The 22,800-nt window shown below is 45.9% G+C and overlaps 1 protein-coding gene across 2 annotated transcripts in view; it reads right to left on the minus strand.

Moving 5' to 3' along the window:
- Window positions 1–3,036: 3,036 nt before the first annotated feature.
- Window positions 3,037–22,800, minus strand: part of INPP5D (inositol polyphosphate-5-phosphatase D) — a 55,234-nt gene continuing 35,470 nt past the window's right edge. Inside the window, exons 7-29 of one of the 2 annotated variants that reach the window (XM_066194102.1) lie at window positions 22,098–22,185; window positions 21,297–21,377; window positions 21,057–21,128; window positions 20,660–20,783; window positions 19,487–19,593; window positions 18,884–18,986; window positions 17,870–18,066; window positions 16,997–17,114; window positions 16,415–16,511; window positions 15,213–15,351; window positions 14,431–14,539; window positions 14,187–14,275; window positions 13,867–13,948; window positions 12,649–12,738; window positions 12,373–12,486; window positions 11,177–11,259; window positions 10,085–10,172; window positions 9,216–9,365; window positions 8,372–8,465; window positions 8,037–8,147; window positions 7,266–7,535; window positions 4,747–5,323; window positions 3,037–4,048 (exon numbers count right to left, since the gene is read on the minus strand). In XM_066194102.1, the coding sequence (XP_066050199.1) occupies window positions 4,046–4,048; window positions 4,747–5,323; window positions 7,266–7,535; window positions 8,037–8,147; window positions 8,372–8,465; window positions 9,216–9,365; window positions 10,085–10,172; window positions 11,177–11,259; window positions 12,373–12,486; window positions 12,649–12,738; window positions 13,867–13,948; window positions 14,187–14,275; window positions 14,431–14,539; window positions 15,213–15,351; window positions 16,415–16,511; window positions 16,997–17,114; window positions 17,870–18,066; window positions 18,884–18,986; window positions 19,487–19,593; window positions 20,660–20,783; window positions 21,057–21,128; window positions 21,297–21,377; window positions 22,098–22,185 (2,986 nt within the window). In that variant the 3' untranslated portion in view covers window positions 3,037–4,045. The remainder of the gene's footprint in view (window positions 4,049–4,746; window positions 5,324–7,265; window positions 7,536–8,036; window positions 8,148–8,371; window positions 8,466–9,215; window positions 9,366–10,084; window positions 10,173–11,176; window positions 11,260–12,372; window positions 12,487–12,648; window positions 12,739–13,866; window positions 13,949–14,186; window positions 14,276–14,430; window positions 14,540–15,212; window positions 15,352–16,414; window positions 16,512–16,996; window positions 17,115–17,869; window positions 18,067–18,883; window positions 18,987–19,486; window positions 19,594–20,659; window positions 20,784–21,056; window positions 21,129–21,296; window positions 21,378–22,097; window positions 22,186–22,800) is intronic. The other variant, XM_066194103.1, reaches the window with a different exon arrangement.

Here is a 22,800-nt window from a genome sequence, read left to right on the forward strand (position 1 = left end):
GAGATAATGCTTTGTGATGATGCATAATAAGATAATGCAGAAAAAAAATGTAGCAAATTACAGTAGGCAAAGAGAGATCTCTCTCTTCTGTCAACCTGGGGTTCAACTCTGAAAGAATTTCTAAGAAACTTCAATAGTTTAACACAAATGCAATCTTAAAATACTTTTTATTAGGAACCTCATTTGAAACAACACCATGCACACACTGTGGAGTTAGGAGGATCTTTTTCATATTCATGTGAGTAATAACTTGATGTTTGCTTACATATATATTTAGAAAGAACATTTTGTACCTCTGCAGCTAACACCTTTCCTGCACTTTGAAAGAAGCATTTGGATTATTCTGTAGCACTTGCATAAGGAATCCTTCCACAGGCCTTGCAGGAATGCCCTGGGGCCTGCAGCTGTCCTTTGCTGGCAGGTCTGACCAGCATGTGAGACAGTGCCAGCTGGGCACAGACAACAGGCAAAGCCATTGACCCCCTCACTAAATACTTCAGCCTCAACAACATGAGCACCACGCAGATGGAGCTGAGGATCAAGAGGCTTTGCAGCACCCCTGACTTCCCCAAGGCCACCCCACCTCTGATCTGTGATATCTGCAAGGAACATCACAAATGACAGCAGGGACAGAGTCAACGTCTCAGTCTCACAGGGGAAAGTGTTGATTTCTCTCAGGACGAGAGTATGGAAATAAAAGGGAAATATCTGGGTATTGTCTATTTCCAATCCATCTGCTGATGCTGATTAGATCTCTGGGAACTGTCCTGCGTCACCTTGGTCAGTTAGTCCTGACACCCACAGTTCATTCACACATAAATATCTGAGGCTTCACAATGTTACGAAAATCAAAAGCTTGGTCTGGGGGTGAAACAATCAACTGGACAGTAAGTCCAGTCACACGGACTATTGTATTATCACAGGGACAACAGAAAAACATTGTAAAATTTTAGCAAACCTTTCATTTTAAAAACAAGTGGGAGGATAGTGACTAAAAGGTTAGTTTTAAGCTGCACATGAAAAGAGTGCTTGGTCCCAGTAGATTACAGGCTTAAGCAACATCATTTCTAACATCAGAATTATCCCCTTGCTATTTTGGAGTGAGTAACTCAGCTTAATTTGGTTTTCCTTCTGTTTTTCCTCTTCCTTGAGCTATTTTCTCTAAGACCCTACCTTTATCAGGATGCAAATGTGTCACCCACGACATCTTAGGAAAAGGCTTACAGGTGCCCTGTGGGAAACTGGTGTTAGGTGCAACAGGTGCAGGCAGGAAATGGGGGGTTTAAAACCTACTGTGTTCTGCAACATTACATCCTGTAGCTGGGAACTTCAGGCATTTTTGACAGCTGGGTCTCCATGGAAATAAGTACAAAAAGACTCCAGCTATTTTAAGAACTTAAAGGACACTGGAAGGTTGTGGATAGATAATACATCTGGGGGAAATCAGTACATTTTTGGGCAATTCATATCCTTCAGTTCATGTCTTTTGCTCATACTGCCTGTACCAACTTAACTGGACAACAGCAGAGTGGACAGAGAAATGTCCCTAGTTTGGCAAGAGGGTCTCAGGCTCAGGGATGTCAGAGAGTAAGTAGCAGCTTGTTTTCAGTTCTGTGGTTTTGTGTGGTTCAAGACACGGGCAATAAAACCAGTAGAGGCTTTGTGACAGAAATTAAAAAATAAATAAACAGAAGCACCAGACTTATTTATTAAATTCAGTTTTCTGATATTCACATCTGCCAAGCTCCCACAGGTGTTGTTACCACTTCTACCATCCCAAGGCACAGCCAGTCTGGCTACAGAGACAAGTGCTGTGTAATGTCTCACCACTTGTCCCACTTCTCCACTCCGTGTCTAAGCTGTTCACCTTGGAAGACTGTCATCCAGCAAGGCTTCAGAAAGCTCTTTACAGAGCCTTCCTTTGAACATTGCCCACTTGCACAAAGCCTGGTGGCATTTGCCACCATTCCATCAGACTGTCTTTGGAACCCCAAGTGGGTAGGCAATCCATTTTTAGCATAGGAACAGGATTTTTTTTTTTTTTTTTTTTGCTGGAAACTTGGAAGAGAGCTGCTTTTCTTCCCCAGCAACACGCCTTTATAAAGGACAGGCCAAATTAAGTACCTGGATGGATTTTTGTGCCTTAGCAAGTCCAGTGTTCTCTGTTCATCTGCAAATCTATGCACAATTTAAACAGCATTCCCAATTAGGAGAATGTTTACATAGAAATATATTTGTTTTATATCCAGCTTTTAGTTTTTAAACTTTAGGGAATATATTTTTTACAGTTTAGGGAGCAGGGGTAAAATGAAAAAAACCTGAGCTTGTCTAGTTGTTGAGAAGTTAAATTTTTTTTATAGAAAGCTCATCCCATTTCCATCTCCACATATAGGAGAACACAGCCCAGAATTACTGGGAACTGATTTAACTCTCCGTGAGGGACAGAAAGCTCACCTGCTCCAGGGAGGTTTTACTCCGTAGCCACACAACTTCTTCTGCAACCTGGAGAAGTGAAATGCTCCCCAAGGCCAGGGAAATACCACAGCTACTGAATTATGGCAATTACACAGAGAGGCTTCTGGTGAATAAAGCAAAAGGAATGTAAGCTCATGGTCTCTCTTGCCGATTTGTAGGTTGGAGAGACAGGTGCTTCAGTAATGATGCCTTGAAACTCCAACTTGCATGGCACAAAATCATCTCCTCTTGAAAGGTTTCTATCTACAGGTTGTCCTCTTCCACCCATTCTCACAAGCATGTGCTTTACCTCTTCTCCTCCAATAAAACTACTGCACCTTTTCTACACTCAATTAGTAAATGTACCTGCTAACAGGTCGTGTAGTTTTCAAAGCAACATCCACAAAAGGTTTGTGCAGACAGACAGACAGATGAATTCTCAGTCGTCCTTGTGTTCCCTGCTCTGCTTGGTGCCTTTGGTGTTTTCTCTGGGCAGGGACTACTGTCACTGACCAAGCTGGTGTAATAGCCACCTAAAGCTGAACCATGTGACAGGCAGTTCTGAATTCTCAATAAAGAATGACCAGAAAGGTGACTATTTATTATTTTTTAAGTAATCAACATGGTAACAGTAGCAGTGATTAAGTCCAACAGGCTTAGCCTTAGTAACCACAGCATTAATACTTAACACGAATATAACAGAAATGACAAGTATGTTAACATCATTCAGTCTCAGTCAATGAACAAAAGTGTACAGTAAGGTCAGCATTAATCTATTAAGAATGCTCCAAAACCAGCTGGCCAGTGTCCTCCAAAGCAGAGTGCTTGCTGCCAGGCAGGCTGGGGTGCTGCTGTCTGCCCCTCCAGGCAGCTGCACTCCTGGGCTGCCATGGGCCCTTCCTCTGTTTCCGCCTGTGGTTCTGGTGTTTCCCTCTGTTTGCTGGGATACCAAAGCAGGGCCTGCTTGAAGGAAAAGGAGCCACAGTGCCATGGGCCGGCCCTCACTTGCTGTGTCCCCTGGGTGGTGCAGGCAAGGCTGGCTCCACTGAGAGTGTGTGACCTGCATCAGTATCTGCTATTCAGACTCTTTCCCCACCCTCCCTGACCTCCTTGCTCCATGGATAGGACATGCTTTTGGAGCTGTACCACTTTTATGATGCTTGCTTTTACATATCACTCTTTAATAGGAATCCTGTAACACAAAATAGAAATCTTGCTTTTGTAGGAAGGGGGTTCTTTCAATGCACCCCTTCCATCTCCTTGTCCTTGTACCGTACCGTCCTCTTTTCCAAAACATTTACTAATGCATGTACTTGGCCACCCACTTCTTAATGGAAGTACCAAAGTGACACTCAGAAGAATAACCTGCATTTGGTATTGTGGTCCTGGCCCCTCTTGGTCTGAGCAACATAGGATAAACTTCTCAGCTAGAACATTTTCATAATCACAGGGAGGGCTACACCCTCAAAAATAAAATTCCTCAGTCTTTTTTAGAGCAAGACTAGAGGACATCAGTGTGAACAAAGCAGTAGTCTCCATCGTTCTTCCCATCGGGATTCCTCCTAGGGTACCACCAGCTGCTGTGTCATGTTCACTGTAGAGACAAGAGAAGACATCAGCTTGTATATTGTCAATTCTATAAGTTTCGATGGAGATGGAAAAGAAAAAATCCTACAGCCTGCTCAAGTGGGCTTCTTCTCCCAAATGCACTTACTAAGGCCTCCCCTACTCCTTCTCATACAGCTCTTAGATTTAATTGAAAAAAAAACCCCAAAACAACACAAAACCAAACCACAAGCATGTATCTGATTATTTCTGTAGAGGGGTCAGTAATGGTGTTGGACACGCGCTTGTAAGTTGCTACATGTTTACCACTAACTACTAACTGCTTTCAATCATCTTTTTACTACTTACAGCAAAGCGAATCCATTGCCCAATACTATAGATTTGTGCTATCAGGCCAGCACTGGCCACTTTCAGGAACAGCACAGTATGCCCGAAACAAGACACAGCAAGGTACTATTTGCATTCCTCTTGCAGTCCAGCAGAAGGTAAAAATCCCTGCAAAGCTAAAGCCATAGTTTCCCAACATGCCATCCTCTGCAGCAATACTGCCTTAGGATATTCCCTGGCACCCCCTGCTCTGCAAGCCCTGTAGGTGTGTGGGACAGCACTGAGCCTTGATAGGAACCATGGAGTGAAGACTTGGTGACTAAGCCACTCCTACTCCAGTGGCACTGACACCACAGCCCAAGGCAAGTTCCAGCCCACCCCACTGGCCGAGTAACGCACCGGGGTAGCTGTCCTGCTGAGCGGGCCCTCCTCCATGCGGTGCTTCCCGGAGTGCGGCAGCTCCGAACTGTCCCGATAGTCGCGGCCCTTGGAGTTCTGCATGTCCAGCACTGCCCGGCTCTTGGAGGGAAGGGGTGGCTTGTTCTGCTGTCCCTGCATGCCCAGGCTGACTTCAGCCCTTGATGGTTTCACGAGTTTTTTGAGAGGTGCCGAGTTTTCCAGTGGTGTTGTCATCTTTGGTTTGCCTTGACTCTTTTCCCCCGTGTTCTTTTCTTCCAGTTGGCAGGGGGAGGTGTAGGACCGGAAGAGCTGTGTGGGCACCAGGAAAGGTGGTGATGGCTGCTTGCCAGAGGTCTTGCTGCACTCAGGCTCCGGTGGCTTTGTGAGATGACAGCTCTGCTCAGGCAGTGGTGGCTGCTCTTTCCGCAAGGCCTTGGGATATTCCTGCTCCTTCTTGGGGGCCACCTTGCCCTTGGAGGCCATGGAGCCGTACAGTGGGTTCTCGAACATCTCTGGCCTTTGCTGCCCCTCCTCCTGCAGCACAGGCTCTGCTGTGGATTTCCCCATGTCAGGCGGCCTACAGTCATAGAAGTAGGGTGAAAAAAGGAGACTTGTGAAGAACAGGCAAGAGAGTCACTGACTGATTTAGAGAGGACATGAATAGTAAACGAGCGTGAGCAAATTAAACTGACTGCCTAAAGGGGCAACAGAAAAACAATTAAACTCGGGGAGAGAGAACAGAAGTGTGCATTGTTTTTACTTTGTTTAATCATTAGTAACATGACAGCAGAAAGCAGACATGCATAGCATTGTGTAATCTTCCTGCTAGGTTACAGTCCTGTCAAAGTGATGTTTGCCTTCCTCTTAAACACAGATAAACTACCAAGCCAGACTGTGCCAGGCCCTTCGATGACTTTGCAACACACACAAATCTGAATTTGAATATTAATAAGAATCTTCAGATCTGGCCGAGAGGATGGAAATGATTGTCTAGAGGCTTAAAATAAGAGCTCACATCATACTGTGGCATTTTACAACTAGGTCAATCTCCTCTCCAATGCAGCACGGTATTCCTAAGGAAGGGATCAATTTCCTTAATGCACCCAAATGCACAGTGTAAGAGTAATAGCTCTGCTGTAGGGTGAGACAATCCATGTGCATTCCCAACAGAGCCCTTTGAGCTGCAGCTCAGCCTGGAATGACAGCACAGCTGTACAACGGACAGAGCAGGTCCTGTGGGTTTGGGTCACTTGACCTGATTTGGCCAGGCTTTCACTTTCAAAGTACTTGAAAGATCAGCCACAATATCACTGAGCAGAGTGGGATAGAGGTAAGTGGCACATGTTCTTTGGGTGTCTTCAAATGAATTGTGTTCCTTGTCTCAAGCTCTTCTCTGGCAGTCACTGCATGCCGGAGCAAAGACTGAGTGATGATGGAGCACTGCTGGGTACAGAACAGACCCAAGCAGTGCTGGCAGCATTGACTACTGCAAGTTTTGACTTCCAGAGTGCCACACCTATTTACCAGGGAGCTCCAGCCCAGCTCAGAGAGCAGCTGTCTCCTGGCTGTGAAGAGGTCTGCAACAAGAACACAGATTGTACTGTGCAACTTGGGTGAAATAGCCTCATCACCTCACTAAGCTGGGAAGGGTTGGGATATTTTCAGTTGCCAGATGGAAATTCTGCATCAAGGCTTGTGGTAGAGGCAGTACATGGAGTCTAGCTTCTGCAGCAAGCTGAACATTTGTGTAGGGCCAATAGAAATTCAGTGAAAGTACTTCATGTATAGCACATGAAGGACCATTCCTTCCCATCCAGGGGAAGGATCTGTGCCACTCTCCCCTCTTTTCTCCTTTGTTATTACAGTCAACTTTGTAAACTTCTCCTTCTCTTCTCTTGGTAGACAATTAACCCTACATATATCAGGCTGAGACAACTGAGTTGTTCAGTCTGGAGAAGACTCCAAGGAGTCTTCACTGCAGCTGTCCAGTGCCTAAACGGGACTTACACAAAGGAGGGAGAGTGCAGATAGTGACAGGACAAGGGGGAAGTTTTAAAATAGAAACTGAGAGATTTAGATTAGATGTTAGGAAGAAGGGTGATGAGGCCCTGGCACAGGGAAGCTGTGACTGCCCCATCCCTGGAAGTGTCCCAGGCCAGGTTAAATGGGGCTTGGATCACCCTGGGATAGTGGAAGGTGTCCCTGCCCATGGCAGGGGGTGGAATGAGATGAGCTCTAAGGTCCATTCCAATCCAAACCATTCTATGATTCTAAGATCCATTATTTAATTGTAAGTTTTATTCATAATCTTTGATTTCCTTTCACAAAAGTCTGAGAAACTGCTACGCTAATTTTCTTTGAGTATGCAACGTGTGTGCTTCACTTCACTTACCTAATTCTAGAGATAAAATATGTAAAGAATATGTTGCACCTTGAACTCTAAACAGATAATGAAACAGTGACTGTGCAGAATGACAGGAGAGAGAGGCCCAGCCTCAGTGCAAAAGTGAAACACTCACTGGTACTCTTGACTCCAACCACCAATGCTTCTGTTTGCTGTAGGTTGGAGGGATGGTTTAGGAGATAGAGGTGACAAGGAGGGTGATGTGGAGGATGACTGACTCTGCCCCATTAGGGAGATGTTCTCTTTGGACTGCTGCTCATAGTTCCAGAGGGAAGGTGCCTGCTCTGATGAAGGTGTCTGCTTAGGCTGGCAGGTTGCAGGGGGTTGCTGAGAGAAGGCTGCCATGCCCAGGTAGTTGGGGTTGCTGATGTCTGTGGGGGTGGAGCTGCTCAAGAGAAGAAATATTGTTAGGGAGGTACATGCACAAATACATTTGGGGTTTTTTGTCTCCCTGCCAGCTACAAAAGTTAGTGCTCACTGACTACTTAGATTCAAAACCACCTACTTTTTTTTTTTTTGTTAACTTTTTTTTTGTAACTGCTGCCTCAGAATCAATGAATAAGTAGGAGTCCTGTTGGTCCCTCACTCCCCTTGGTCACTGGAGAGGAAGCAGCTGGGTCAAGACCACCTTCCCCCACCCCAGAATAGTTCTGTGACTGTGGCAGATGCTTCCCTTTCCAGGCTGCAGAGAGCACTCAGCTTCTGCAGCCACATATAGGGGCTGTCATGGGTTTCTGGCCCTAGCCAGAAAAGGAAAAGCCCCAGTGAAAACAGGTGAGAGGACAGCCTTACCCAGACTCGTCCTATGACTCTTGGAAAGGAAGAGCCAGGCAGTTTGAGCATAGCTTCCCACCCCAAGCTGTCACATGTAGGGTGGCAAGGTTACCGTAAGATCTCCTCCTTTCCTGGGCTGTCTGGAGAGGGGACAGCGCTCCCCCAGTAGCGAGCGATGGCTGCTGCCTCTCTGGCCATCAGATGAGTAGATTTTGACTTTCTGCTGGAAATAAAAGGGCCTTTTTTAAGTGGGTGCAGGGACCCGGTCTGGCTAATGCATTCTCAGCTTTTGAAGCTTTGGGCACGGGAGCATTGACCAGTCCTGACCAGAGAGCCACAAAGCAGCTTCCCAGTGCTCAGCACACCTGTTGATGCTGCTCCCACAGCAACTTTGCATTTATGGCACCAACCATTTTCCTGGAACTGACTTACCCACTTGCCCTTTACCTGTGAGTCTGATCCCAATCTTTGTTAGGCTCTAAATTGCTGATGTTCTTTGGTTTCTGACCAGTGATTTCATCACGTTCAATCTTGACAAAATCTGAAGGAAAGAAAGGGAACACATATCTCCAGAGTCTGTCTGCTCAAGTTTTCTGTGTTCCCGTGTTCATTAAGGCATCTGTCTTAGTCCATAAGAATGATGGACAGTTTTAAACTGTTGTTGCTGTTATATTTTCAACTGCCCACTTATACATGTCATCTCTTATTGACAGAGGAAGAAATGTGGGTCTTGAAATACAAAGGTATTACATGACCCACCAAACAGCCACATACAGTCATTTTACCATTGAGAATAATTGTAAATGTCACGAGTAATTGTAAATGGCTGCTTCTGTACTCTGAATGAGAACAACAGATAGCAAGGTGAAAAAAGCAAAGTTTGTGATCTTCTGGCTAAGGACTGCTCATTGAGAGCCTAACATATTCTTTGCTTCCCAGGATAACTGGAGCAGGGAGGGCTTGGCTTGGAGTGTGTCATGTCACAAGTAGAAGTAAGGTGTCCCCATTCAATAAAACCAGTGCTGGTGACAGACAGGGGGCTCTCTCAGTCTGCTGAATTTACTTGAATGATGAAAAACCCCACGGAATCCAATGTTCTGTCTTCTTGAAAGAGTACAGGTATGTTCCTGAGAGCTAACCATACACACACCTCCTTGCACTCAGCATCAGAAGCATTCTCTGTGACTACAGGCACTGCAGATATAGTTTTCAATTCCTTGACAGTTATCAGAAATCTTTTGAGGTGAGCATTCCCTAGCATGAGCATAGCAGAGATGATGATGTTCCTTACCATACAGTTTCTCTCTCTGTTTTCCTTGTGGTGTTTGTAACTTGATTTCACCTTGGAAGATCCCTGTTTTCTCTCCATGGTGTGTCAGCACAGTATGGATAGGAGCTAAGGATTCTGTTGCTTCCATTCGCAAGGCAATGCAGCCTTCCCCTGAAAGACAACAGGGAGACAGTGAGGCCGGGACTGAGAAACTAAGCACTGAAATGTTTTTTGTCATCTCCTACCAATGCACTGACAGGCCTGTGATTAGTGGAGAGAATCTGCTTTGGATCACAGTAAGGAGCATAATATCTCCTGAGAAATTAGAGGCCTTTGTTTCACTTCATGTATGTGTGAAGGATTTGAGCACCAAAGATACCTGTGGGTAACTTCAGGGTTCTGAGCTTCCACTTCCGGTAAGGAAAACATGAGCCTATGGCTGTCAATGGGATTTAGGCAAAGAGCCTTCTGTGGACAAGGACTGCAGTCTCTGGCTGGTGAGAACTGGGAGTCACAAGCACAGCCAAATACTTTTCTGTAGCCAGGACAAATGCCTCAAGTAAGTGCAAGTGAAACAGGATTTGTATGTTCTGAATAAACACATTTAAACATGCTGACTCCTGATTTAGTTCCTGTAAAGGACTTTCGTTTTAAGCCATTGCTCTTTCAGAGCTGATAAAGCTCACACAGGTTGTTGCTTTGAGTTCATATTCCTCTAATCATAATTACTTCACAAAATATTGCCCACAGTGTATTTCTGTGTACGTTGAGTTCTAAACAGGAGATGTTCAGTCTATAGGAGTTACTTCTGTTCTCTCCCACTCTTTCAGTGGTTTGGAAGAATCTAAGTAGATTTTGACTCATCCAGAACTTTAGAGCTAAGCACTTACCATAAGATTCATCACTGTCTGATGACTTAATGCTGATCAGGATATGTTGATCCAGTAGGTATTCCGGGTCTGAAATAATTGGAGTCAGCTGCAAAGACAAGTTAAGGTGGGTCAATACAACACATGGTTGACAGGAGCACACTTCTTCCTGGGACTTAGTCCCAAATAAGGAAAACTCTGCTGGATAAACCCACGAGGGTATGTATCATGTCACCTCCAGGATCAGCCTCTGATAATATCTGGATATTTGTGGTAGAAGAGTGCACTCTTTGAGTCCCAGCACAGCAAATGGAATGTTGCAAATCTGACACTTAAGGGATGAGCTGCAGTTTTCTCCTGTAGTCCAGGACTGAAAATTGCCTGAGGAGGAAGGCATCTGGACTCCGATTAGAGTCTGTTCCCCAGAATCTATCTGGCTGTTGTTATAATCACTTACTGTAGAGCCTTTCCCCAGTATGAGGCACTCTTTCCAAAGTCAGCACTTCTGGGTTGTTCAGAAGGGTATTGACATGCACATTTGCTCCAAATCCAGGAGCTCACGTAGTTCTTTCAACTCCCACCATGCCAAGAAACGAAGAACAGCTCAAGAAGGACGGGACTTGTGTCTGACGCTGACACACAGAACACTACTTCTGGCCACTGATGTTCTTTTTAGCACAGGTAAAAAATATTAAATCAACTTTTCTAAAATTTACCAAGAGAAAGTTTTGTCTGACCAGGCAAAGAAACTCCAGGGCAGAGTTACTCTTTAAGATGTTTTATTTTCCATTTAAAACTAAAATAAGAAGGGCCTGCTCAAACCAGCATTATGTTGACTAAAACAGTGAGAAGAAAGTCATGGTCCTGAATGGCACAATCACGTCAGGAAGATTCTTGATAGGCGTGTAAGTACACGAACATGAAAGTCCTTTCCTGCTTACAACATGATCTGTTTAGCCTAAGCCCATCCTGCATTCTCACAGTCCCTTTGAGTGTAAACAAGACCACAACAATGCTCCTGAAAAGAGTATTTATGAAAGTAAAAGACCTAATGTTGCTTATGGGATCAAATTGGAAGCTTCTCTTCCATATGAATATGGAGGTATAGTTTACCTTTGGAAGCGCCTCGACGAACTTTACCACAAGCTCCCCTTCATTTCCATCCTCGTTTTCTCCTTCCTGGCTCTTTACAAAGCCTGCAAAGGGACAAGAAAGGAGTTTACCAGGAGAGAGACAGCAAGAACTGGGCTACAAATCCCCTTCACTATGCCTCCAAAAAGCCTACAATTACTATGCTACTTGGACGCAAATTTTAAAAGTATTAAGAAGCTTAAAGTCTGAGCTTTGGATGAATTTTTACACGGTAAATTTGCAAGTGGTTTTGCTGGAGCATTGTTAAATGGTTTTATTTTGCAGTTCAACTTGGCACTGAGGAGCTCAGTGCATACATGGACCAGAGGATAAGAACATGACAGCTCTTCCTACGCCACTCAAGATAGCATACTTTTGAAATTCTAATTTAAGATTCGTAATACACTGTTTCCATAGAAATTTATGCAAATTTTGATACAGCCAAAAAATAATCTTTTATGGAACTGTCTTTGACACAGCTCTCTGACATGCGATAATGTGATGAAGCATCCACCAAAGGCTTGCTGTCCCACTTACAAGAGCAGTTCTGTGATGGGAAATTGCTTTAAAAAACCCACAGCAAGGGCATGTAGGCTTGTGTTACATAAACAACTGAGACTCAGCCCCACAGCATGGGCACAGGCAGTGAAATCGGCAGTGCTGCGGGGTACACAGTCCCACTTTCAAAGTCACATCACTAGCATTCATTTCCCTTTTAGTTGATCCTCTGACTTATTCTTTATTAAACCACATTAATTCAATTATTTAAGATTATTTTTGTTAGTGTGATGCAGATGCTTTATTTTGAAATCACCTCTGATCATTTGCAGCGGGCACAATCCATGTGTCTTTGCTATGTAGGCATTTTGGTGATAAGCAAGAACAATACATGTTTCTCATCAAGAAAGCAATTATCAGATTGACAAACAAGGTGGAAAAACTGTTGGAAGGCTACATGTCTAAGCATGGATTACAGCTACCTTGGCTGTGGGGTTTGGATTGTATTGCTGACAGTATAGAATATCTTGCAAACTACAGCACATCTTCAGGACATCCTTTTTTTGCATTGGAACAAATGATCCACATAGCTATTTTTTAGATCAAAGCAAGAAGGAGGAGAACTAATCCAAACATGCAGAAAACTTTGACAGAAATGGTAAAGATGGGTAAACCCATACTTTCTAAGCAGCTCGAGTGAAACTCAATGTAGAACTTGGTCTGGGACTTGGTCTTCAGAGTAGCGTAGCAGTGCAGGAACTCTATCTCCCCTTGGGAATCTGTGTATTTGGAGTCTAGGGAAGAGGAAGGGAAAATGATATCACTTTGAGCAGGAGATAAAGAGAGGGCATTTTTGAATGGACTCTTAAAGAATCAGCTTTTTCTCTCAGCATATACAAAGCACTGCATTCTGTATCCAAGGTGAATATGCCACACGTGCACCCAACCTGACTGACCATTCTTGGAGACAAACTGTGAGGTGACTCCCACTTCAAAGGTGGCAAACACAGGACTGTGGTCACTTGTCATGATGTCAGTGGTGCAGCCTGCCAGTGAGAAAGGGAGGATGGTTACTGCCCTGCTCCAGGGAGGTCACTGCCAAAGAAATATTATAGTAACTTTCCAGAAAACATAACAGTCTCTCTGGTAACTGTCTCTAGTCAAAAGTGTTTCTCTACACAAACTCATGTCAGTACACAGAAAGATTTGTTCAAGAGACAACATTTTACTGCACTGTTTTGTAGATGACTGTCAGTGCTCGATTCCACCAGTACAAAAAGCCCTTACAGGATTTCTGGTTACCTCTGCAACAGGCACAGCTAGTTATAGCTCTACTATGGCAGAAAAATCACACAAGAATACTCTGGTGCTACTTCAGTGCAACAAAGCAACTCCTGGCCCAAAGTTAACAGTGGGTAAGCAAGGCCAGATTGGATCTAAGCACACACTGAGCTCCAGCAAACCCAGTCATTCCAGAGGTGCCTATTCAACCCCACACCTCAGCATCATCAGCTCTGTGATCAGATCAGCCTGCCTTATTCCTGAGAGACTTTCACAGCCCTGCTCCCAGTCCATACATAGGAAACCATGAACAGCATACTCAGATGCTCAGTCCTACATATAGTCAATGACATTTCAGGAACTGGTATTTGAGTCTTTTTTTAAACAGGTTTTGTGGGCTTTTTCTCTTCCCTGCACTGCACTTTAGTGATGCTTCTCAGCAGGAAAGGAACAGGCTCTTGGTACCACAGAGTTCTTCTGGAATATGATTTGATATGAGAGATGTGTTTGCAGCTCCAGTCTCTGCAGACTGGACTGTGTACACAGGGTCTGTCCTGCTGGCACTCACTGTCAGGAGTTCCTGGTAGTGACTGCACAGGAAAAGTGGTGTTTGCTGCCAAGAAATAACTGGTGTAAAGCGATCCTACAGCATGGCCTAAAGTTGGACAGCTGCAACTGTCCAGGTGGTGTTCTGCATAAAAAAGAATAACAGAATGAATTCCCAACCCTGTAAGGTTACAGGCAGAAAGATTTTGGCTCCCCTCTGCCTGGTTTAACATCAGGTCCCTCTATGCTGAGTGCCTGGTAGTGCAGGGAGATCCTACAGACTCTGTTCTGAGTCATTTCCGTTTCAGACTGGTTGCCTTGTTATCGACAATCTGTTCTCCACCCACCATAAGACTGACACACAACGTGCACCATGGGGTAGGATTTCCAGAGCACTCGATCACACCAGGATGGCAAATTGTACTTCATCTGCAAACCAAAGGAGAAGTAATGGTAAGAAGAACGGAAAGGGCCAGTTCACAAAAGAACAGAAAATTCATCCACCAAAGCACCATATATTTGCGTCAAATCTTTTTGTTTGTACTGACTCCTTTCAAAACACTACAAGGGCAGGAAACACAGAGATTGGTTTAGGTCACTTTCTTCGGCAGGAGTTGCTGTCACAGCTCTGCCATATACCTCTGAAGGGAAATCAGTTTTCACCTACCCCTGTAGCTTTTTGCTTGGTATAAGCATACTTCTCCCGGGTGCCTCTCTCAAAGCGGTAGGTTGGAGCAAAAGTAATCTCCTCTTCCTCTAAAACAGGGAAAGAGCTCTGTTACAGCTTGGCCATTAGGAACCCTCACCTGGGCAAGAGAGCCACTGCCCTGCACACCCTGCCCCATGCTGGGGCTGGCAGGGAAAGCCGGTGGATGTAGCAGAGGAACCTGCCAGCCAGTGCAGGATCTCACCGAACTGCAGGAACACCTTTTGGTCTCTTCTCTCGAGGAGAAGCTGGTCGAAAGCCAGCAGCTCCGGATACTGCTGCTGCCTGATCTTCTGGATAATATTCTCTGCTTCCTGCCAACAGGGAAACAGCAGAGCTGCAGATGGTGCAAAACCTTCTTATTAACACTCCCTTCACGGGTAAACTTGTGAGTGCTCCTGAACTGTTTGACAGAGCTGTATCCCTGCCACTTCCCCACCCTTCCCTTAACTGAAAAGCCCCAACCTTTGTGGAAGAACATTTGTCTATCAAAACAGGTATTGAAATGCCCACACATACCCTGCACAAGAACACACACACTAACAACCACATGCACATCAACACCGAGCTTGGTGTTTTCTCCCACGTACTGAAACCTATCCAGTATTTATGATGGCTCGCCTGTTCCTGAAGGCCTGTTTGAGCCATTCCAAGCTCACCGGCCAGAGCAGAAGGGCAATCTCTGGACTGAGCCATTCAGGGAGAGATGCTTGCTCACAGTGGGAAGAAAGTTGGGAGGTTTGGGGAACCGAGGCTGCCTGAAGCCCTGAAGCAGCAAAGTGTGCCAGATGGCATTCCTGGGTCCATTAATCCTTGGAGAGGACAAAGGGAATTTCCTTACTCTCCCTCAACTGGGCCCACACTCATGCCCTGGGGATCCCTTCTGTCTCCCCTCTTTCTGCCATGTTGCCCTAGCTTGGAAGAAAAGAGCACTCCTATAGCAATAGAATGTTCTGTCCCTGCAGGGTGTCCCTCAGTGTCCCGCACCATCGGGGGCTGTTCCACACGGTAGTTCAAGTCTCCCAGCCAGAAAAGATGAGTAAAGCGATGAGTGATGTTAAATGGACTCAGTTTCTTATCTCCCAGTGTCAGGAAGCGCAGGATGTTCATGTAGTTCTGGTTGCGTCTGTCAAGACAAGAAACATCTGCCTGACATCCTAAATTGCCATGTAATTTCCAAGTGCCTGGGATGACGGCAGAGGCTGCAGCTTTACCAGGCAGGAGCTGGTCCGACTTAGCAGCTACAGAGAAGCAGACCAGAAATTGAGAACTTGCCACCCCAGCAGACAGGCCCAGGGAATGTGCTCCTGAGGCCACTTCTGCTGCCTTCTGGGGCTGTGCTCTTCTGAGCTACATGTCCTAGAAACCCAGCATTAGATTGTTTCCTGCAGATTTCAGCAGCAAACACATCACTAGATTTTGGCAGCTCTTCCAGGCCCCGAGGAACCCTTCCGGAGAAGTTAACTTCATCAGCAGCAAAGACCCTGTGCAGAAATCCCACACCATCTGTTTCCTGGACTAGGAAAGACGACAAGGCCAAACTCTTAATTTCAAGCCCTCTTCACTTTCAAAACCATTCCTTTCAACTGCTCCTGCTCCTCCCAGTATAGGCACTGATCTCCCAATGGTGTCAGGATCTTTGCCTTCCAGTCCTGTGCTGACCAGAGCCTGTCTAATCCATGAACAGTTACTGCACAGCTGGGTATAGAGAATTAGTCACTGTAGGGATATTGCTGTTCTACACCTCTCTCCTGGTATTCCTGAGGGATCTTTCTCACCTGTGTCCTAGGGCTCATAGCACTGCCTACAGTCAGGAGGAAGACAGTCCCCTTCAGCCCATTATTTTGGGATGGGAAAAGCCTTCCCACATTTCTCCAAAGCACTGTAGATCATGGAACTGTTTTCCTCATGCAGTGGGGTTTCATGACAGGTCATGTCAAGTGTTATGTGAGACTTTTACACTTGGCTCTGAAATAATTTTGCCATCCATTTCCCCTGCACCCATGTGGTATGGTCACATAGCAGAAGTCCCTTGTTTAAATGCCCTTCCAAGACACATTATTTTTTTTATTTTTATTGTCAGAAAAAAACTTGTTTGTGCCTGTCTGGTGGGCCCTCCTTCCAAACATGACCCAGAGAATTTCACCCTGGCTCAACAACCATTTTTGAGAGGGGAGAATGTATCTTACCTGTGTTTCTTTTCACTTCCTGAAGTCAAATGGCTGTTAACAAACCCAAAGGAGGTTCCATTAAACATGAATGACACCCCCACTGCTCCTTTATTACCTGGCAAAAGGGAAGTAAAAAATGACAAAAAATTAATCCATCTTCAAGCTGAGTCTAGCAAAGATAATAAAGCACCTAGCACATGTGAACTGAAGTGGAGGATGGAGAAGAGAAATTGACTTAATCAGTGCAGAAAAAATAAGTGCATGCGGCACAGATTGTGGGAACAAATTTTTAAGGGTGTTAAAAGAATTAGTTGAAGGGAGAGAAGTGCAACTTCCTTGTGAAACCCAAGAAAGAGCAATCCAATAGCCAATCAAAGGTGTTTGCTGGGTATATAAATATATATATATGTATATATCTATATATATGTGTGCTAAGTATACACACAAATAGATTTCCTCTCTTACAGGGTAAAATACAATCAGTGTAGTGGGACACAACTTTAGGAGTGTCACATAAATGTTGCCCAAGGAGTGTTGTACAAGAAGAACTGTTCCATGTGGGCTGAGCAGCAGCCTGGGCAGGACGTGCCCATGCCTCACCCAGCGTGTTGGCAATGCCTGTCTTCACATTGGCTGTGCAGATGTGGCTGATGCGGTTCTCATGTTCTGGCTTGGCCAGGACAACGATCCTGATGTTCCAGAGGGTATGGATGGCTATCTGCAGGAATGGAAAGGGTAGAGGTTATATTTCTGTAAGTACCTGCCAAGCTGCTCTGTGGCTGCAGCCTTCCTGACTCCTTTGATAGCACTTCTACAGAAATTTTCTTCCTGAGCTCAGGATATGTTTTCAGTCATTTTAATCAATGCTGGAAGGAAGGACCTTGCTATTTTCTAGTCCTTTTTTTTCCAGTTAATCTTTGGATTATCTTGCACAAAATAGTTTCCCAATCACCGTGAGAGTTAGCTTTCCAGAAATGCTTAGATCTGCTTCCTGACATCACTGAAACCCAGGAATGTCCAAAACTGGTTGTAATAAGGTTCAGTTTCTCTTCCGATTCTGCCTGTGTACTGTTACATCCTACTTTGAAAGTGCAATAGCCTAGGGCGAGATCTAGGCTACAACTGACTCAGGAAGTTTAACAGCCTCCTCCTTTTTTAAAGTCAAAATAACACCAGCACTTGACTTGAGTGCTCAACATCTCCCCTTGCTCCAAGGCTGGCAGGGTCCCTCCTTTGGCAGTGGGGGGTCACTGTCCATAGCAACAGGTCCATCTATAGCCAGCTCCAGAGGAGCATCTTGTGGAGCCCACAGACATAACCAGTTCACTCTCCCTCACCCAAATGCAATGACAATAAAGGGAGGGAAAGGGAGGAGGTACAGGCAAAATCCCACTTATTCCCATCTCTTTTATTTGAGCAACATGGACATCCCCATCTCCTGCGTTCCACGCAATAGCTGGAATAACCCCTCACCACTTTGAAGCTGATACTGGTGATTTCCTGCAGAGATTGCCTTAGGGTCTCCAGCCATTCCTTCTCCCCCTGGGGATCCTCCTGGGTGCCAATCACATAGATGTCATGAGGTATGTAGTCAGCAGTGTCATCACGGGTCCTCCCCTGCCCCTTGGAGAGGAACCAGGAGGTGATCTTCTTTGGGGGTGGGGCTGCACCTTTTATTAACACATCAAACACCAAAGGAAGTCAGAGAATGTCCTGTCAAAACCACAATGAAGATGACACATGGGGACAGAAATTATGGGCTTCACATCCCGTATCACTTTGGTATCAGCCAGGGCACATTGTTCCAAGATGATGATGTTACCCCCACCTGAGTCACTGAGAAAGGAGTGATTCTGCTTTGACCACCCTCCTCTTGTTGATCAGCTGTCCAAGGCCAAGGCTAGCCAGGATAAAAGGCAGGGATCTGTACTCCTCCTGGCCTGCCACTGCCTTGACCTTATTCCTTAAGGATGGCCAAGTACAGACAGCCCAGCTCACAGCAGCTGAACCAGGCTTCTGTCCCAAAAGGAAGAAAAATAACCTACATTCCACTGTCCTCAACTACACCCTGTCCACTTCTCTAAGGACCACAGACACTCGGCTGTCTTCCCAGGCTGGACACGAACTGTCCCGAGTCAAATGAGAGCAGCTGATGTGCAGTTTGTGGAATTGCTCCTGTCCTTTCTGCAAGGTGGAGGACGATATGCACTGCTGCACCAGCTTTGTGCCAGCCACAATTCCCTGTCACTGGAGCAGTCCTTCAGTACCCTACAGGGACAACTTCACGGTCCTTTGAGTAGAACCATGAGAAGCGTCAAACCACATGCAAGGGTAAGTCTAGATACCAGCTTTTCCCCTGTCCCACGGAGAGGACAGCCCTGGTGAACAGACCTGCCATGGAACACAGAGTCTGGAGCTCGTCGTGCCAGCTGAGCACACCTTTAGGTGGTGTCTGAAGGAGTGCCCACGGCAAAGGGGAGCCCATACCCATATTCCAGGTGCCGATGAAGATGGTGATCATATCAGGCTCTGGTTGCTCCGAATGTTTATTCTTCATCTGCTGCAGAAGCTGACAGAACCCTTCTCTCTTCTAGACAGGGAGGAGCAGAAAAAATTAATGAGATACTTAACTCCTCAGACATGGCCTCTTGAAAAACTGGCTGAACCAGGAAATTCCCCCGCACACTTGAAGGGCAGATTAGCTCTGCACTATCCTGAAACCTTCCAAGAGGCTGCCTTTCCTGTGGTGCTGTTTAAGGCAGTTAGCTCGTGCATTGCTTTAACAAATGCTGAGCTGGTCAGAAAAAAGTCTTCTCTCCCCTCTTTGTCCATATGAACCTTTTCACTCCTTGCTTCTCCTCAGTGCTTCCTCTGTCCTCCTACCTCAGTGACAGCACTTAGGTGTCCAGTATCTCCCTTTAGACAGTATACTTGCTCATTTTCTGGATATTTCCAGAACAAAGAAATTTATACATACAAAGGCAACTACTGTCCTTCAACAGTTCTGCTTTCTACCAAGGAATGCCCCATGTTCTACTCCCACCTGGGTACCTGCTCTAGGCTGGCAGGAAAGAAACACCATCTATGTACCTTGGAATCAGAAAAAACATATTCCTTCCGCTGTGTTTTTTCTTTTTCTGTTTCCAGAACAATCACAAGCTTGTTTGGAAGCTTCTGGGACTTGATGAGCTGCAAGACTGAACAGAAGGCTGGGTGTCATGAGCTGCAGTCACTGAAATAAGGTCCCACCAAAAAGAACAGAACCCTGCTCAAAGGCTTGGGATTTACATGGTCTTTTCTGTCTGTGCAGTTTGTCTAGCGGACCTGCATTTTAAAGTTGCTTAATCCTGTTCCCAATAGGAACACATTTGAACTCCAGGTGAAGAGGACCCCCAAAAGTCTTCTGCTTGGAGCTCTTTTCCATCCCAAGCCTTGCAGTGTGAAATGAAGCCTTAACTTTGCGCAGGCAATCCCCCTGTATCCTGAGCCAGCCTACATGAGTTCCTTCCCCATCTGTGAAAGAGGATGTAAGACCTCATTTGCTGGTAAAGGTGATTCCTCTCATCTAAAATAGCAGCTAATTATTATGAACACCAGGTGGAGAAAGCCATGCATGAAAGCTCATCTTTTCAATTACTGCCAGCAACAGGTTGATTTTTTAGCAGGAGAGAGCCCAAGGGCATCATCTACTCTCTCACAAACCTCTTTGTTTCAACTTCAGTGAGCTGCCTGTTCAGAAAGACAACAGAAAAAAGGGAAGTTCTTTGAATCAGGCAATCACAGACCAAACTGGCATTGCTCGTGATGAGAGACACTGATCTACTTACAAAAAAATCAAGGGAAATTCATTGAAAAATGTAACTGAGACTGAGTGTCTGGATTTTTACCATCAAAAATCATCACAGAAGTCAGCAGAATGTTGGGGGCTTTTATCAGTGACATTGCTTTTCAGAAGAAAAATGAGTCTATTGCAGCCAGGTATATGGGGAATCTTCTACCAAAACCCGCTCCCTTGCAGTGCTGATTCCAGTGTCTTGATTTAGACCCAGAGACTGGGTCTAAAACAATCTGTGAAAGCTGGTTATCCCAGTACTGAGATATCTGTGTCTTGCTGACTGATGCTCATGCAGCACCCAAGACCTAGCAGAACTCCCTGTCCTCTGGGGCAAACCTTGCCCTGAGTGAGGTTGAAGGGAACCCCTCCCCATTATCCAGGGACCCAGAGCCTAGTCCAGCATTTGTGACATTAAGCTGACATCTTACTTTTCTTGTGGGTATAAAACTTGTCTTCTGGACCATCCTTAGATCTCTTAATAATCAGTTTTCCCATTTCCACATCCACTTTGAGTTGCAGTTTCGAGAAAATTCCTAGGGAGTCAGTTTTCACCTAGAGGAATACAGAGCAGTTTTCCATGAGGGACCTTCTACACTTCAGTCACGTGTATAACAAATGCGGCGCTTCCCTCAATTCCTTGACACATATCATTATGCCAGTCTCACCAGACATCTCTTAGGCATTTTCATGGTGCCAAGCAGCATCCAGGAATAGCTGTTATCTCTGTGGCAGCACAGCAAACTTCCCAGGAGCTGAGATACTGACATAAATCTGCATTACTGTCCTTCCACATTATGATCAGCATCATTAAAGGAGTAAATTTACCTCAAAAGTGACAGGGGGGATAAGGGAGCGCCGGTGTGTTGAATCAGGACCTTCAATCAACAGCGTTTTCACCTGTAAAATAATTATGTGTAATTTATTTGGTGATTCTGCACTACACTAAGAGTAATGAAATCAGAACAAAGCAATCTTACTGCGGCAGAGCACTGCACTGATGAACAAGAAACAAACCAGAGGCAAAGGAGGACAAGAAGATGATATAAAATAGCTTGAAAACTCTACCTTTTCTTCAATAGAAGACAGCAAAGAAATCAGCTGGTTGAGTTTCAATACAATATTCACTGGACTTGCTTCACCAAGCATCTGAAACCACAGTATAGGAAGAAAAAGTGAGAGGGAGATGGGTGATTACCAAGCCCACAGAGCACAGCCTGGATTGCAGTCCCAAGAACACCTCACACAGACCAAGGAGCAGCACTTGTACCTTTGCCACTCTGATCTGTAACAGGTAGCACAAGAGCACAGAACATGCAGAAGGGTGGGAGGCTGAAAGGACAAATCTCCAAGCCTGTTCCATAGGGTTGAGGCAGATGGCCATGCACGGGAGTCAGCTTTCTGCTGGGAGCAAGTTTGCATGACCATGCCTGGGGCTCAACATACAGAAATCCTGGACTTTCGGTCTTCTGGCAGGGAGAGGAGAGTCATGGGGATTTAAGTAGGCTTGGGAAAAGGAAGGATGTAGCAGTGAAACACCCTGGAGTGAGGTTTATGGAAAAAGAAGTGTGCAACGCCAGCCCACATGCTGAGGGAGGATGGGGAGGTGGGAGTCCTCAGGCAGTTGGTGGCACTTTCCTCTAGGACAGGAAGGGGGAGCAGGTGGAGAGGGCTATGGGATAAGTGAAACTGAGGGATAGAACTCACTGTGTGCCCTCAGCACTGCAGCAGAAAGAGGCTAAAGAGAACAGAAATGGCATGTGCCCACCTGTACCCCACTGGCCATGGTTGCACACCAGAGCCATCCCTGCCTCCACTGACAGCCACCCACACACCTGTCCTGCTCTTCCCACCTCCCAGCCCCCTTACCTGGGAGCGCTGGTGGGTACCGGGATGCAGCTGCTGCTCAAACACCTTCTGGATGGACTCCAGAGATGGGAGAGTCCTCGAGGCCTCACTGGGAACACAGACACAGCACAGGGCTAAGGCTGTGGCCGCCTCCCTGGTTCTGTTCACACCCGGACAAAGGCACACAGACGAGATGACAGGCACACCTTCACGCTGGGCACGCGTCCACACTGAGCCTGCCCTGCCGTGTGCCTCCTGAGCCTGATGGGAGCAAATCCCAGCTGCTTGGTGACATGGTCGACAGTGCAGTGTGAGTCTGGCAGGTGACTTTGCCTTGCATAGCTGGAACATGGCCATCCTGGCTGCTTCTTGGTTTTGCTTTGGAGGTTCTAACTTCCTAAATCTCCCCAGAAAGCTATCCCAGCCTGGGCAAAACCTGAAGATAGAGTGTGCAAGCAGCATCAACCCAACTATGCCAACTCAGAGATCCAAGTGCACTGAAATGTCTCAGAGCCCAGCAGAGTCTGGTGCCTCTGAAAGCTGCAGCCGTGGGAGCAGCTCGGTTCTGTACAGGGCCTGTGCAGCTGTTGGGGTTGCCGAGGACAGTGCTGGGGACAATGCTGGAAAGAGGAAACTAATTTGCAGATATTTCATCTCACATGACAAAGAGGGGCGGGTGCAGCAAGGGGGTGGCAGAGGCAGCCTTTGATCTCCTGAGCAGAAC

This window comes from Chamaea fasciata, unplaced genomic scaffold, assembly GCF_029207755.1.
Source record: "Chamaea fasciata isolate MVZ Bird 193981 ecotype frontalis unplaced genomic scaffold, bChaFas1.0.hap1 SCAF_11, whole genome shotgun sequence".
In the NCBI taxonomy this organism is placed as follows: Eukaryota; Metazoa; Chordata; class Aves; order Passeriformes; family Sylviidae; genus Chamaea; species Chamaea fasciata.